This window comes from Prinia subflava, chromosome 1, assembly GCF_021018805.1.
Source record: "Prinia subflava isolate CZ2003 ecotype Zambia chromosome 1, Cam_Psub_1.2, whole genome shotgun sequence".
NCBI lineage: Eukaryota > Metazoa > Chordata > Aves > Passeriformes > Cisticolidae > Prinia > Prinia subflava.
The window spans coordinates 95,044,973-95,062,907 of record NC_086247.1 but is presented as its reverse complement, the minus strand read 5'-3'; the positions used below and the strand labels follow the sequence as shown (position 1 = coordinate 95,062,907).

At 42.6% G+C, this 17,935-nt stretch overlaps 1 protein-coding gene across 3 annotated transcripts in view; it reads right to left on the bottom strand.

Annotated features, from left to right (window-relative positions):
• Positions 1 to 9,645, bottom strand: part of CTDP1 (CTD phosphatase subunit 1) — a 102,159-nt gene extending 92,514 nt beyond the window's left edge. For all 3 annotated transcript variants that reach the window (XM_063403879.1, XM_063403888.1, XM_063403899.1), the window contains exon 1: positions 9,177 to 9,645. In XM_063403879.1, coding sequence (XP_063259949.1) covers positions 9,177 to 9,505 — 329 coding nt within the window. In that variant the 5' untranslated portion in view covers positions 9,506 to 9,645. The remainder of the gene's footprint in view (positions 1 to 9,176) is intronic.
• Between the last annotated feature and the right edge of the window lie 8,290 nt (positions 9,646 to 17,935).

Here is a 17,935-nt window from a genome sequence, read left to right as displayed (position 1 = left end):
TTCAGGTTTAGACCATGGTCATAAATGCCAACAGAAACATAGGCCCGGAGTTTCTGGGTTTTATTTATAATCAAAAAAAATCTCAAGCTTGAAACAAGTCTATTTCCATTATTTGTAAGGCTTTAAGTATTTCCATTTACTTCTGGAGAAGAGTTTGGGTTACAAGCACCCTCTTTCACCTTCTATGCCAACATCTGTGAACAGCATCTTGCACGGTTCAAAAAGCCACTGCTAGGAGTTCATAATATAAAATAAAAAGGCACAAAAACCCCCAAACAAATGGGCTTGCAGTACCCTTTGTATAAGATCTAGTGAATCTTTCAAACATTATTTACAATGTGTTTTTTATTTAGAACATTTTAAACCAGAAGTATTATTATTTATGAGAATTCAAGACTATTTTTTTTGGAAGGGAAAAGGTAAAAACACAGTTCTCAATGCTCTTACATAGAACTGCTTCAAAACATGAAGTTCACACAAAACAAATTCAGAAGTGGAAACATGCAATCCTGTAACTCTGTAACTTGTTTCTTTAGCAATAAGTACTTCTAATAATCACAGAAGAAAACAGGCTATCATATCTCAGTAATTCATTTAAGCAATAAACAGTTCTGCAGCCCACTCACCCCATTACTGTTATCAACTGCTGACATTATTTTCATGCATTTGCTTTTCTATTGCCATTTCTTTGACTGTGGTGTTAGCAGTCATGCAGCAGCTCTGAAATACTGGCAGCAAAAGTCCACCTGGGAGCTGAGGAACATCCATCTGACAGCAGGATCAATCCACATCTATGTGATGAACCCTGGCAATCTAAGCAGCACTTATTCAAAAATTTGAAGTTATTGAGTAGTGACTGTACAGCCTTCTAACTGACAGAACAATAATTAACCTAAACCTGCAGTTTTCTCAAACCACATTTGAACTTTCACATCAGTTACTGAAGAATAGTACTCAGAGATGCACTGCTGCAAATCCGGACAACAAATGCACTGATGCACTGCTGCAAATCTTGGACTAATCCCACTAATGACTAATTGTTTTTTTCAAGCATACAGCTCTCCTTCAGATAAAGGCACATCATTTCCCCTTATCTCAGACCAACTTAACACTGCATTTCTCCAATGCCCAGTCAAGATCACCTGTAATTACTGGTTTGCCAAACTAAAACCTGGTTTGCCTCCTGCACCCATAGGAACGTATCTAGAGAAACAGAAACAGATGAACACCAAAATAGCCTGGACACCAAAGAGAGAAAGGTGACTGAGAAAGAAACAGTTTCAAACACACACACAGACACACACACACAGAGCTGACATCAAAGCTATAAAACATAGGCTTTACTTCTTCCTGTGCAAAGAAATCTGGGAGGACCCTGTGATCTCTCCCCCCTGCCTTGGAAAGCTGCATCTATTAACAGAATATTACACATTCTGCAAACATTTTATCACCTCTCCAGTGAAACCATGCACTTAGGCAATCACAGTCCCTTTGTCTGTTACTTCCAAATAATAAATAAAATGGGTAGAGGCTTACTGGAGGATGCACAATCCTTAAATCTAACAGCTTCCTCCTGTCCTTTCCCTTTATAGATACTGTGGCAAACTTATTTGGACACTACAGCCTGTGGGCTCTCCCCTGGGACATGCTGTTGTGTTCATAGGAAAAATTAACAACTCTCAACACCCTTGAGAGCAATTATGAACCAAACTGTCTTAAGTTACACCACAGTGTTCAAACAAGGAGCAGCAGCTCCACGTTTGACAACAACCATATGACAGCAACAGCATCATGTGAGCCCAGAAACACATTACACTCTGAAAGCAAAGGACAACACCTTAGAAAGCTGCTCAGCTTATAAAAGATAAGTGTGATAAATAGCTGTAAAGTTAATGAAGTTCTCTTCATGAGCAATGCTTCCCTTGGCTAGGGCCACTTGCCACCCCAGGCCCTTCTGTGAATGACAATCCACAGCATTCACCCCCCTATGCTGGGACTAAGATGATTTATTTTCCTTTCACATCTTTTTGAATGCTGTGAAGTATCAGATGTAATTTTTAAACTAGGAAGCACTAGAAAGCAAACAAATAGGCATTATTCAATTCTACTGTGTCAAAATCACTGCCTTATGCTACACATTTTCTTAGAACAGTTGTAGAAAAGCCATTTTGTTTTAGTTTTGAAGATATTAGTGCAATAGTGACCTGACAATATCCTAACTCTTCCCTTAAAAAAGGAAACATTTCCTTTAAGACAGCAACACTATGTTAAGAAAACCCAGGGAACCTTTCCATCTTCCAAAGCCTTTTTAAGACCAGTAATCTCTCCTGTTGGTGACAGTTCTATCCTTCCCCCATTTCTAATTCCATAGGTCTAACTTCAGCAAAGCCAAACCTAGGCAAAATGTATAATCAAGATCCTTAAATTGTAACCTGTAGTACATTACCTGCTCTCCAAGAAGTCATTTCATGTTCCCCTATATGCTTTAAAAGGCAACTACTGTCTATTCAGCTATCCATACATGGTAGAAGACCTTAAGTTAACCTTTAATTTTTTAACTACACAAAATAGATATCCATAATAGACAAAACAGATATCCATTTTACAATTAATTGTCTATTATAATTTTCCAAAAGAGGTCCCATAAATTAATGGCTGGTAGCTCTTTACTGAGCCTTTAGGCTAGTATGTCCCACCTGCAAATATTTTTATATACTCTTGCTGATGTTTGAGAATTTGCAATACCATCACCGCATGTTCACTTTATTTAGCAAGTTCAAAGGTTTCATTAGCCATTTACCTAAGGGGAGTCTTCCACTAGGTAGATCTGACCTTGAAAATCCAAACAGCTGCGATCCCTGCTAGCGCAAGCCCTTAAGTTAACACCAAACACACAGTCATCAAATCAGAAAGGTCCAAGTAGGCATGTAAGTTGTACTACTGAGATTGCTAAGAGAAAAAACTCTTTGGGTCAAGACAAACTTTCAGAACTATTCAAAGCTAAAGTCTTGTCACTCACTTCCTTCTTCCAACTCTTCCAATCTCTCCTAGGACAAACATTTATGTATTGTGCACCATAAAAAATAAAGGTCTCATTGCAGTCCCCCCATGAGAATTTTTGTCCATATGCTTTTTCTTCAGAAGAGAACAATTACAGAAAACCACGTGGCAGTTGCTGAGAAGAAACAACATGTGCATTTGCCTTTGAAAAAGACTGGTTTTCTAAACAACTCTAATATTAAAGCAAAGCTCAAAAATACCCTAAAGAAACTAGACAGCAATAACTAAAGAAGAAAATCCATTACTATTTGGGTAAAAATAGAATTTATTTCCAGCACAGACATCTACAAACCAACATTTTTTAAGAACTGTTATAACCCACTTGTAGTTCTACAACGGGATGCATAAAACAGTACCATGACCTGTCTCATTCTGTCTGCTGGCCCATACACACACAGCAAAAAGTCCTTCAGCTCAAGTAAGATGAGCAACATATTGTACAAAGAGAGCAGAAAATTCCCTGGTTTGGGAGAAACCCTGTAAAGATAAGAATGTCACTAAAAACTATCACACAAAATGCCAAATGGAACATAGACAACCTCAAAAATGTTATTCCCCAGTGTTGACCTGTCATTTATTCCCTTGATGACTCTACTGGCATTTTCCCAATCACTTTGACCTGACCTATCTATAGGCTACTGCTGAAAGGATAAATTACTCCCCCTTTCCCAACACCACACTCTTGTTGAAGCAACTGAAGAAAATGAGGGAATTGAGTACTATAGACCATTTTACAGGAGATTGGGTAGGAAGGACAGAAAGAAAAAAAGATGGCATCTTTAACTACACGATTTCCAACACCCTACTCAATGCAAGCTGAAGGCACTCAAGTTTGAGCATCCCTTCCAGCCAACTCTCATATCAGCATGAAGCAGTCAGGAAACAATGGTCTAAGAAAGCCATACTGAGAAAAACTGCATACACAAGGATGCTACAACCACACTACTGGTAAATTCCAAGCCTGATGCCTGTTTCCAACCAAACCCAACTGAGCAGCTTGATGCTCTTAGATAAAGAAGTTTCCTACAAGTTTTGTGAAAACATGGCCATGTAAAGAAAGTGAACTTTGTCCTCTGTCATTCAGTACAATGAGGTATCTTGTGGGCTTCCAACTTGTTAGGTGCCTAGGAATAGCAGAAAGAGAAGGCAATGAAAGACAAAAGCCTTCGTTTAGAACTCGCATTTTTTCATTACCCAGTTCATCCAAACATTAGAGAGACAGCCTTTTTTTAATGTTTCTTGGTATCACAGTGTATGGCAGAAAGGAGAGGGGGAAAATTTTAAAAAAAGAGACAGAAGTCAGAAAGATACATACCAAAACTTACTAAAAAAATAACAGGATGAATTCAGACATAAAACGGAATTAGACAAGAGATACAGTAAGTTGAGATTGTTGAATATTATTCAACAATCCTCAGTGCTTGGCACTGAAGGGTATTTTTAGACTCATAACTTCATTAAATATTTGCCAGGCTATTCTGAAAACATTTGCGTCTAACAAATAAGATGGTGTTTTTCCTGTAGTTTGTTAATAGTGTTACCACTTTAAAATAAAGTGCAATTCATTAGCATTTTATTTCCCTTGGAAGATGGTAAGATGCATTGTACTAGGGTCTGGGGTCAAGTAGACAGTAATCTAGGCTGTGAGCCTATGTGACATTGTCTTGGGTTATGTAACCAAAAAAAAAGTGTATCCTATTTCATCTGTAGAACGCAGTTGAGAGATGTTTTCTTTTTTTCTTTATCTCTTGTAACTCCAGGGGGGAGGAGGGCAGATGCCTTCTGACAATAGACCAGCTGTTAAAACCAGGTGGGGCAGTGTTTCTTATCTCTTTCATCAACTTTGTCCACCCTTCGTGGGATATCTTGTTAATGGGCCATTAAGGCTCACCAGTGACATGACACATTACACCATCCCATTGTGAGATGTACCCCCAGTGGAGAGGAGCCAACCATGCCCTACTCAGATAAAAATGGGGACACAGGGACCCCAGATCATCCTCTTTTCCACTGGATTCTCAGAGGAAGACCAGACTCATCTCATCACCACTGAACCTGTCTACAGGATCACCACTACTTCAACAGAACTACATCTGTCACTCCAGGAGGACTTATTTGGATTGCTTCCAACACCCTGGCCAACGGGGTGTCATGTCGTATTCCTGACTCCATCAGGGTTTTCTAGGACTTTTGTTTGTTTGCTTGGTTGGTTTTTTTTTTTTTTTTTTTTTGTATTACTGCATTTGCATTTTTAATATTCCTAGTCAAGAACTGTTACTCCTATTCCCATATTTTTGCCTGAAAGCTCCTAATTGCAAAACTGTAATAATTTGGAGGGAGGGGGTTTTACATTCTCCATTCCAAGCGAAACTCCAGTCTTCCCTAAAAGATACCTGTCTGTCCAAACCAAGACAGACATTAGATAACCAAAAGAAGATATTCTTTTAAAAATACATAATCAAGTTTTTGGCACAAAAATATCAAGCAATCACACAAAAAACTAGTTTTAGAGAACCAATCCCCACCTGCTTCCTGCTATCTTCTCTAAAAATGAAAAGTTTCACTTCACTAGGATCCAGATAGTTTAAACAAGATTTTTACTACAAAACAAATATACTCTGTAGAAGAAAGTGAATGTTTTTTATTTAAAGGTATGTGGCAAGACACAAAGATACCCAGGCTAAATATGCAGGTAATAAATATTTCAGAAGACTCTTCTAATATGAACAAAACATACCCTTGCAATAGTCTGTCCCATCAGCAGGGCAATCATTTTATATTAGAAATGCTTATATAAATATTTGCATAAAGCATTAATACTGACGCAACCCAGAATCCTGCCATACCTGTATCACCTTCAGAATGATTAACCTTGATGGGTAACTGGTGCTAATAATACACAGTGCAGAACAGGATTTTTGGCATTTTATCTGTTGCTCCTGCTAGCCATCAAAATTATGCTTCCCTAACATCAAAGGCCTTTCATTAACTGTTTCCTGTACTCCCTGTTATTTACAGTCCTAAAAGGCTAGACACCTTTCTCTCTCAAGTTCTAGTCGGACATGTGATGCAAGCCTACCTCTGCAAGAATAAGCAAAAGCTACCCACTGCCTGTCTGCCTTGGGCTCTCTCCTGGGGAAAGTTTGCACTCCTGACAATGCTAAAAAGTGGGTAATAACACTACAAAAAATTAAGTGCTATAAATGTGCAAAATTACTTCCACACAGCAAAAGTTTCATCCCATGCTTGATATGAAAAAAATAATCAAAAGTTAGAAGTGTCTTCTTAACTGGGAAAGACTTTTGCTAAATGATGTCTTTATTTCCCAGAATTATTATGACCTGACATAGAAGAAAAAGTCAGCCACTCATTGTTTATCCTCAGATAAAAAGGTTTGATCAGCTTATCTTCTCATGTTCTAATGAAAAGAAAAAATATTTTGAATAGAAACAGTACTTCTTCAGTGTTTCAAGATCTGACAAATACTTGTAAATATCGTTGTTTCATAGAGAATTCAGTGCTAAATCAGCCAAGTTCATTTTTCTGAAGGCAGCACAGCGGACTGGAAAATAGTTTGGACTAGAAAAAGGGCATCTTCTGTGGATGAATAAATTTCAGCTATGTTACTTACTTTAATCACACCTGTGTTTTAATAATGCAAAATCTTAACACATACTGAAATACTGTTGATAGTGAAATATTATTTCAATTCCTCAAAATAGGAAGCTGCAGGCAAGAGGTTAAATGCTTGCCAAAAAACCCTTTTATGTGACCAAAGAAATGCAGTTATGTCTTCAATTGCTGACCAGTTCCACTAACCTTTGGTCATGCTTATTCTACCTCTTCACTTGAACTTTTCCCTTGCACTCACCCAGTAAATTCCACTGCAACATGCAACAGAGGAACCTGACTGAAAAGCCAGAATTCCAGAAGTGTAAGGCCTAGCAATGGTCAATATCAAATACAATCTTTCAGTCCTGTAAGACAGAAATATTCCAGGAGCCAAGAACAACGGCAATAAAGAACACCATTCATTTTATAATTGCCTTAAAGCAAGAACTTGCTAATTATTATCAAATGACTCAAGACTAGACAAATCCAATAAGAATACTTGTCCTGGGGTGACAGGACATTTTCATGCTTTGTATCCCAAATCGTGTGTTTCTGTTCCCATGTTCTCAGTTTGTTTTGTCTATAGCAGAGCCCCTCCCCCGGCTGCTGGCTTTTGGCTTGCTTGCTGCTAGCTTTAGGCTGCTTTGCTGGCTTTGCTCTCTTGCTTTCTGCTTTTTGCTTGCTTTTTGCCATTTTTCTGCTTTTGTCTTTCCCCTTCTTTCCTTCCTCCCTTCCCTGAAGACATCGGACCTGCTTCGGGCCCTGATTCGGGAACGTCAGGGGAAAACCCCCCGGAGTCTGCACCTGAGAGAAGCTTTGGCACCCTCCCCAGCAGAGACTGCTCACCCTCTCTTGGACTGGTGAAAACATTTGTTGTCATCTCAGACTGTTTTTCTTGTGTTGGGGAGTGTTTTTTCGTTGTTTCTCAATAAACAAGTTTTTTCCACTTTTCCTCTGAGGAAATTCCTCCTGAACCCGGTGGTGGGGGAGGGAGTTGTGGAGATTTTCCCCTAATTTTGTCCTAAACCAGGACAATACTGTATAAAGACTGGAGCATTCCAGTCCATGAAGTTAACATTGAGCCAAGCTAAAACTAAAATGCTGCTACATCAGCAGGAGACTGAGACTACTTTAAATTGATTACATTTTTCACTGAGAATATTTTTAGTTTGGTTTTCCTTCTGAGTGCTTAGCTAACACAATGAAAAGACCAGATAAAATTATCTCCCCTTCTATTCAGTGCTAGCAATATGAATTTCATCATGCATATGGCATTTTAAATTTTCAGTCTGTGCTTTTAAGATGTTTTTTATTCTGACCTAGCATTTACAGTACTTTTGTTCTAATACCTAATCAGGTATTAAAGATTGTCCATGCTGCACCAGATGCAATAAAAAATGCTGATGCAGCATAAAAAGGAAAGATAAATCACTGTTTTATCTCAGAAAAGAGATATCTCTACAGCAAGAAACACAGCTTGCACCTCCTCAGTATATCAGTAATTCCTGTATATCAGTCATATTCCCGTTGAGAAAGAATAAATATGCTTAAAGTACATGGTAGCAGGCTATTCACCCAATTTAACCTAGACATCTGAGTGGCCCACTATCAGGCATTTAAGAATTTGAAAGTCAATGAACATTCAGTCCTATCAAGACAAAACCATTGCTAAAGTATAGGAAGAAAAAGGGTTTTTTAGTCTCTTGCTCTTCTGAAAGTTAAAATTACAACACCTTGGTTATATTCGTGAAGCCTTATACATTAAAACATCTACAGTTTAAAAAACATTTAGGCTGCCAATATTATGCATAAGGGACTTAGTAACTTTAAAATGCATTACCGCATTGTTGTTTCCTATTAAAATTTCCTCTGTTAAGCACAAAATGATCCGCTTGCTCCCCGAATTTTGCATCAACCTAAGTGCCAAACTAAAAAGAGTATATTAGGAGAAGCGACAGTAGGCAGAAACTGATGCACAGGAAGTTCCACCTGAACACGGGGAACAGCTTCTTTATCGTGCTGATGACTGTGCACTAGAAGAGGCTCCTCATACTGTGGAGCCTCCCTCACTGCAGATCCCCAGAACCGTTCGGATGTAATCCCGTTCAACAAGCCGTAGGGCGACCCTGCATGGGCAGCGAGGTTGGACCAGATGACTGTGGGCGTTTTCAAACTAACTCGTTCTATGATTTTGCTACTTTCAAGTAGTGTTTCCAGTAAAAGGAGTGTTCAGGGAACCCCGACATAGGAGCAGGGATGCACAGTCTTTACGACAGAGCTCATAGCGAAGGGCTCAGCCCTGAAACACGGGAGTGGAGCATGATCCTTCGGCACCTCCCCAGTCAATTCCTCCTCCTCTTCCTTCTCCCCGCACGGCAGCTTCCCTGCGCAGAACTCCGGAGGAAGAAGGGCCTTTGTGAGCAGGCCCCGGCCCGGCCCCTCGTAAGAAGCGCGACAGCCGCGTCCCCGCCAATGCCGCCCGCGCCGCCCCGGCCCGCACTCACCCGGGCGCGATGACCTGGCCGGGCCGCGCGCACAGCTCGCGCACCACGCCGGGCCGCTCCGCGCGCAGCCTGCGCTCGGGGCCGCCGCGCTGCGGGCGGGCGGAGGCGCCGCTGGCGGCGGGCGGCAGCGGGGCGGCGGCGGGGCGCGGGGCGGACGGCGGCGGCAGCGGGGCGCAGAGCGCCAGCACCGAGCCGATCTGCACCGCCCCCCCCACCGACACCTTCCACTCCAGCAGACGTAGCGGCCGCGGGCCGGGAGCGCGGATCTCTGCCACCGACGCCGGGCCCTCCGAGCCGGGCTCGCTGCCCCGCTCCGCCCGTTCCTCCATCGCCCCGGCCGGGGGGCGGAGGGTGGGTCGGAGGTGCCCGGCAGTGGGGCTGGACCTGGCTCTGCCGCCACCGGGGGGGGGTTCGGGCGCCCCGACAGTCACCGGTGGCGCCGACAGCGGCGGGGTCACGGCGGCTCCGCGCAGGCGCCGCGCCGCCCGTCCGGCCGCGCTTAAAGGCACAGGCGCGGCCGGTCCGGCCCGCGGGGCGGTGAGGAGAGGAACTACGGCTCCCGGCAGCCCCCGCGGCCCCGCCCCCCGCCCCGAGTGGCGTCACAGAACCGGAATTGGAGAACTTCCCGAGTTCGGACCCGCGGGGCTCGTCGGGTCTGAATCCCGCCCCTGCACAGAACACCCCTAGAATCACCTCACGTGCCTGAGAGCGTTGTTCGAGCTTTTCACGAACTCTGTCAGGCTTGGTGCTGTGACCACTTCCCTGGGGAGCCTGAGCCATTGCTAAGCCATCCTCTGGGTGAAGAACCTTTTCCTAATATCCAGCTGTCTTGATTTAACTCCAGCCAGCAGCTGCGCCCTACGCAGCCACTTTCTCACTGCCCCAGCAGCAGAACTGGGCAGAGACTTGGAAGGGTAAAGGCTGGAAAACTCGTGGGTTGAAATTAAGACAGTTTAATAGGAAAAGCAAAAGCCATGCACACAAGCAAACCAAAACAAGGAATTGATTCACTGCTTCCCATGGGCAGGCAGGTTTTCAGCCATCCCCAGGAGAGCAGGGCCCCATCACATGGAACAAGTTGGGAATACAAACACCATCACTCCAAATGTCGCCCCTTCCTCCTTCCTCCCACCACTTTATTTTCTGACCATGATGTCATGTGGTCTGGAATATCCCTCTGGTCAGCTGGGGTCACCTGTCCTGTCTCTGTCTCCTCCCAGCCTCCCAAGCACCCTCACATTCCTTGCCAGTGTTGGCAGTATGGAAAGCAGAATAGGCCTTGGCTCTGTGCTCAGTGTTACAAACGTGGAATGGTTAATTCATGTTCTTATGATAAATTGGAAATTTATAAAATTGTATAAAGTGATATCAGGTAAAAGTTTATGTTTTAAGAGATTTTGCAGCAGATGGTGAAACTGACAGCCCTGAGACAGCCGGCGCCCCCATTCACCGGGAGGGGACCTCCGGAGATAAGCTGGCACCAGCAACTCACACCTTGGGTGCCACCTTCACAGACCATCAAGCCATGTCTTCGATATCTTGATCATTCATCAACTATAAGGACCTATAGAAATTGGACATTAACATTTGAACTAAGAAAAGAACTCTTTTCTGCTTGGTCGGGGAAACTCCCAAATTTGTATAGTTGGGGGGAAACAATGGGAAATGTGGGGAAATATTGCCGAGGGCAGAATAAAGTGTATAAAAACCAAGCCCCGAACCGGGCTAATTTGTGAACCATTGGGGGAGATAGCAGGCTGCCAGATCCTGTATCTCACGGTTCACCCTTGACATTTCCCAGGAAAGCTCTGTCAAGTGTCTCCGCTGTTGGTGGGCTATCGAAATTCTGTGATTTGATTTGTTATTAATAAACCAAATTATTATTTAAAATTGGAATATCTGATTGGCATTTATAACAATATGGTGTCCTAAGCGGGGCCAGTTTTGGAAAATCTGTGGACCCCCGTATCTGACTGGGAGGTGCCCCGCTGTAAAAAGCAGCTCGGCAGATCGGGATAAGTCCAGCAGAACCTACTGGCTAAACGAACCCAAAATTACCACCACAGCGGAAGGGAAAATAAGACAAGCCAGCTTGGGTGGGCTCAGGAACTCAGCAGGGAAGTATCCCTGGTAACCGCGGCTTTATTTCACTCATAAAAATCTACATGCACGAAGAATCCACGCGGGAAAACAGGATCGTAAGTATTGCGGGGTTGAGTGGGGGTGACCTAGCGAATGAGAAAGTGTGTGTGAGTGTGTGTGTGTGAAAGAGACGTGATATTATCACGAAGCGAGAGCGGACCTCGAGATCGCGTTTCCGTCGTCCTGCGAGGGGCACGGCCGATCAAAAGGGAAGCGAGTGGATTTGTGAGATTTGTGTGAGTGTCTCCCGACAGGGAGGTTGATGGTCACCGGGAGTCTGGAAGGAAAAGAGACGTCCCAGTAGAGTTTGGGGAAGAGTAAGCCTTCTTTACTGCGACCTTAGGGTCCATTAATTTTTTCGGTGGCGGTTGTCGAGCCCGCCATTAAACGAACCTCCCCAGATCGATCCTCTGGTGGACAACTAAGTTAACAGCACTGAAGTCGGAAAAGACTCGGGATTTAATTTTTGTGTAAACCCATCGAAACTTCTGAGCCATGGGAAGGATGGGGTTGAATCTTGAGGATTCCATAAGAAAAACCTCAGTGGGAGCCGTTCCGGAAATCCCCTGGAAAAGTCCGCTGGGAGAAATATTGCAGGGATGGCAACAATGCCCAATTAGGAGATGGGCATCTAAGCAACATATGATTCATCTGTGTATGAATGTTTGGGGAAAGAAGGAAATACGGAAAGATCTTGTATGGCCTGTGTTTGGTACTTTCGATGAATGGGCATGGGAAGCTCTGTGGGTATATGTGGCTAGGAAAAGAACGAAAGAACACGAGGAGCTATCATATGTCTTATTATGGTGTTGGGTACAGTTAAAACTGTATTCTGATAAAAGGGAAATGGTGGATAAACTAGCTTATGGGAAAAGCCTCTCTCACAGCTCGATGGCCCAAGCCCTGTCTATTCCAACCCCCGATTCCTCTTCAGCCTCCTCGGAGACGGCATTAGCGACGTCATACGAGACCCAGGTGGAACCATGAGCTCCGCGGCCGTCCCCTTCCTTTCGCTTGAAGGGATTCCCAAGAGGAATCCTGGTCCCCGTTTCTGGTTCCGACATCGAACCCCGGCCACCGACGCTAAATTACAGAGAGAAGGGAAGAAAGGGTAAGAAAAAGGAAGGGGGAAGGTATAATGTAGATAACTATACGCCAGGTGAAGCCCAGGCTGAGACCTGGACCCCCGAGGAAGACTTAGGACCTGAGGAAGATTTGGGGTGGGATAGTTGTTGCGGCAACGGATACAGCCCCGGAAGAAAGATGGACAGGAGAATGGTTAAGCTAGACAGTGGAGCTAAGCAGAAATTACCTAAAGTAAACTGGAACGCGCTAGAGAAAGACTGGTGGTGTTGGGATGCTTACAAGTCAGATTGGGAAGTTTATCGCAAGCCAGTCAAAAGAGAAAAAGAGAGAAAAAAGATGTAACAGAATCTTACTAATTCTTTCCTTGGTGGAGGTAGACCTTTATATTTCATGCTAGGATGCTTTTTGGGAATTGTGTAAGTTTTGTTGTAAGATCAGTAAAATGTCTCAGATATACGGAAAAGAGACAGAACCCCCGGTGAGGAGAGTGCTGTTGTTAAGAGACAGAAGCAGCAGGTTTTTTTTTCCTCTTCCTTTCCCTTTTTTGGCAACAGAAAGACAGGCGGCAATCCTCTGTCCAGGACGGTACGAAACAATCCAGGACAGGAGAGTGAGGACCCAAAATGAGAACAATAAAGTTAGAATGAATTAAAGATTGGGAAAAAGGAATCAAGACTAAAACTGATTTACTAGAAAAGGGCATTAGTGTTTTCTTTTTTGCTGTGTATTTCGTGAATATTTCTATTTTGCTGTGGTCTGATGGAAAATTTAAAAGGGTTTTTTTCTCTGTTCTTCTTTTCTTTCTCCTTTTACCTCTTTCTCTTTTCTGCCTCTGAGTTAATTAGATGATAGGAGGTGCCTGAATAAAAATTAAAAAGAAGTTAGGAAACTAGTATAATTAACATAAGTAAATTTTGGGGTTTTTGGGAACCAAGGTGAATAAGCAATTCACAGCGGCTAAATTATTGAATTTTTGGGCTTTACAGAAAAATAGGGAAAGGTAACATTGGTTTTAAAGATACAAGAAATGCTTTTGAAATATAGGTATGAAAGCTTGCCTTATGGGAAGAAAGTTGTATTTATGTGTGAAAGGTATCCACGTTAAGTTTTTTTCCTCAATTACCTGTTTGCTGTAAAATATGTTTTTAGTGTGATAAACGTGACTCGTAGGTTTGAAATGATTGCTGCAGTTTGAAATCAAGTGGTGTTCAGACTGGAGCTGCTTGTTACAGTCAGGTGGCTAGGAGTCAGAACTGTAGTAGTAAGATTTATGATTTAGTTCTTAGATCAAAGTGGTGGCATGGTCCTAAGAACTAATCACAGTTACGCCCACTGGACAGAAGCTGAGAACTAAGCGGGTTTTTTTGGGTTTTTTGGTTTTTTTTTTCTTCTTCTTTCTTCTTTTTGGGTATTAATCTCTGTAGATGGAAACAGACCTCGAAGTTTTTCCCAGGCCACATCTGGGCATGGGAGATTTTTTGCTTAATTGAACTGGCTGTGATTTTTCTGCAATCTTTATTTTTGTGTGTTTGTTTGATAGAAACAGGGATTTTTCTTTCTAATGGCTAATCTCTTGGAGGGGATGATTGATGTTATCCTTTTGGTGTTGTGTCTTTTTGTTTGCCCCTAAGTTTGGAGGGTGCAGGCCTCAGAGCTGTTCCAGTGCTTATAATTGTGTGGATTTATTTCTTTCTTAATGTTTGTCAACTGAGGAATAGCTAAGCTTTGGGTTTACTTCTGTGATATTCCTCAGGAAGTGTTGTGTTTTTCTGAATGTTGTTAGCAGTACATGTAGAAAAAAATATATACTAAACAGCTCTTCAAAAGTAACTGATGTGTGTGAAGACATTTGTGTTTGGTAGATACAACAGAAAAAACTGGTTGCCTGGGTTTCAACTATTTGAATAGTCAATGTTTTGATGGGTAAATATTTATACACTGAAGGCATCATTGAATTATTTATTAATTTGATTTCTAAAGCAAAAAGTAATTCAAAATGGACCAGTTTAGATCTAAAAACAAATGGTTGGCCGAAGTAAAAGCTAATTTTGTAGAAACTCTTTGTGACAGATAGTGGTGCCTATGTACTGGTATCTGTATTGGGAAAGGCTGTACCTTTAGCAAGGTTACTGTTTCAATGTCCCTCGTCTATATGTATCCTGAGAGTGTTCTGTGGGTGGTGAAGGAATGAGTTCTGCTCTTTGTAGTATCAGTTTCTTCTATTTAGTGTGCCTTGGGGTTTTTTTTCTGTGTCTTATTGGGGTACTCCCCCGGGATTGTGGGAGGGTTTTGGTTTTTTTTTTCTCTTGGTTTGTATTAGGAACAGGTGTTGCTTGGGGCTCATTCTTCACGGAGTTGTGCTGCTCGCTGATTATTTGGATTGGCTCCCTGGCAAGGTGGGGAGGTCACTTCAGCTGCTACGGCGAGATTGTATCTTGCCGCGCTGAAATAGAGATCTGCAGCTGATCCTGCATGTGAGAAATGGTTTATAGACGGATCTGCACAGGTAGCTGATGGGAACTGCTAACCGGGAGTCCCAGCTTTGCATGGATGTTAGCAATAAGACAGCATATGGAGCTCTTACACGGAAGTGGGCAAGAGCCAGGAAACCGATAGATATGTTTCAAAATTGTTAGATTCTGTTAGCCGAGGATGGTTCATGTGTTTCACAGGCAATTGTAGCCATTGCTTTGAAGGGTGAGGAGGCAAAGAAAGTAACTTTTGGTGCCCCTTTGGTGGTATGTACCCCTCACGATATGAGGAGTATATTGCAACAAAACACAAATAATTAGCTATTACAGTATGAGACAATTCTGATAAATTCCGCTTAGTTAGAACTCCGTACTGCTACGGCTCGAGACCCCGCCCAGTTTCTGGTCGGGGAAGGATTGCTCCGAGGCAATGGAATTACAAACCAAAGTAAGAAGTGTCGTCATTAGACTAATAGCAGAGCTGACAGGGCAGGTTGATCAGTAGGTGTGGCTAAAGAAAGGGTGAGAAGCTGTTGTCAGGGAAAATGGTTTTTTTGGAGGCTGAGTGAGAATGGCCACGGCTGGGAGCACCTCTAAAAATAGAGATAAAAGATGGTTCAATTGTCTCGCTAAAACTTGCTTTCTTCTTTTGGCTATGTGGCTCTGAGAATGTGCTGAATAGGGATCTGAAATGAGAATTGGTAGTGCAGTTAAGTAGCAGTAGTGCAGACTCATCGCACTGGGACTGCAGAAACTGAGTGAAAATGTGGGTAACCTTAACAACTAATCGTCCTGGAAACTGCTGTGGTTACTGAGCTTTGTAAGATGCTGGATCTCATGAGTGTTTGTCAGTATATCTACTCACTCTGAATGTGCTGAGTTGGATTCTGGAAATAAGCCTGAATTGTTTGTGCCTTTCTATGATTTCTTTAACTAAGAATTTTCTTTAAAGAGCTGAAACCTGTGTTAATGCTGTAGGATTTGGAGTTGTCGTCTTGTTTGTTGTTCACTTGCTGTGTGCTCAGTGGATGGTGTCATAAGTATAGGTGGAAACTAGGAGGAACTGTTTGTCTGTTTTAGTATACACCTCATTCAATAGGAGGTAGAATTCCCTTTTTTGTTAATTTTATTTTTTTTTTTGTGACAGGATGAAAAGAAGATTCTTGAATTTAGCATTGAATTATTTAAAATCTGGGAAGATTTTAAGTTGTATGAAGAATTGTGTAGTAAACTGTTTTGTAATTGTTTTGTATACAAATGATGAGTGACTTAGGAACTAGAAAAATCCCATTCAAATTATTCAATTGTCTGAATAACAGTGGAAACTAATTTTCCTCCTGAAAAGTAATCCTGAAGATTTTTTTCAAAAGTAATATCCAAATTTAAATTTACATTATACCTAGATCTTGATTGATAAATTTAATCTGAAGCAAACTATGATAAATTTCAAGGCGTTGATTTATACAATCAGATAGATTCTGGAAAAAGGAAGTCTTTCATAAGAAAGGCATAGTCTGTGCTAACCCCTCAGTTGGAGGATTCCCCTGTTTTTGTTTTTAACAGCTGCTAGTGTGAGAGAAAGTCAGGAAAGGTGAATCCAGGGCTCCAGAAATTAAAGGAGAAGGAATTCCACCCCCGGGAGATCAGAAAGTGAAGAAATACCTCAGTAGCAAATGGCAGAAGAAATATCCATTCGCTGCTCTGAACCTGGATGCCCCTGCAATCCCTGTATCTATTTCAAATGCAATTATTGTCTTGAAATTTGGGTGGTGCACTGCAAGTGGGGGTGGAGGCCGCTGGGGCTATGCCACAAGTGTTCTGAGGAAGAACAGAATTTGACCATGCGATTCTTGGACTGTGCCACACGTTTGGGATTGATAGAACCAGATTCTCCCGGGTGGTATTCAATATACAGAAAGGGGTTAAAGGGAAAATTGGATGTAAAGGCCCAAGTGTTAGCCACTGAGTGCCGTCGAACCAATAAAGTGCCGTTTGTGGCAGAGCCGGTAAAGCTATCTCGGTGGGGAGCTTTTAAAAGGAGGTATGCTGTCCGAACCACCCCGAGGGTCTGAGCAGAGAGCCCCTGCTGTCGCGAAGACGGACTTCCCCGTTGTTGGTTGCTACCCAACAGACGCTGGGCTAGACAGAGGGACGCTTCTGCGAATCACTCTAGGGAGTGTGAACCAGGCTATGCGCTTGGTGAAGGGCCAGCCCTGTGACATATGGCTCCTCCAAAGGTTACCCCTTTTAAGACACAAGTAACTGGCAGGCACTCAAAGGCAATCAGGAACATGGGAATTGGAAAGATCAGAGGAAGAAGCATAAAAAAGTAAACATGGTTCAGGAATCGCTGGTCAGGTGTTTCTCTGAGAAACAAGAAAATCAAAAGAAGAATCTGAAGTAGATTTAAAGAAAAATCTACAAATGATGACGATGCGAACACGAATTAAATAGTTAATAAAAGAAAAAAAATGGGGGAATTGTTATAAACGTGGAATGGTTAATTCATGTTCTTATGATAAATTGGAAACTTATAAAATTGTATAAAGTGATATCAGGTAAAAGTTTATGTTTTAAGAGATTTTGCAGCAGATGGTGAAACTGACCACCGGCGCCCCCATTCAGAAAAGAACAAAGGAGTTTTCTGGGAAAGCTCGCAGCTGCCCAAGCACCAGGGAGGGGACCTCCGGAGATAAGCTGGCACCAGCAACTCACACCTTGGGTGCCACCTTCACAGACCATCAAGCCATGTCTTCGATATCTTGATCATTCATCAACTATAAGGACCTATAGAAATTGGACATTAACATTTGAACTAAGAAAAGAACTCTTTTCTGCTTGGTCGGGGAAACTCCCAAATTTGTATAGTTGGGGGGAAACAATGGGAAATATGGGGAAATATTGCCGAGGGCAGAATAAAGTGTATAAAAACTAAGCCCTGAACCAGGATGATTTGTGAACCGTTGGGGGAGATAGCAGGCTGCCAGACCCTGTATCTCATGGTTCACCCTTGACATTTCCCAGGAAAGCTCTGTCAAGTTTCTCTGCTGTTGGTGGGCT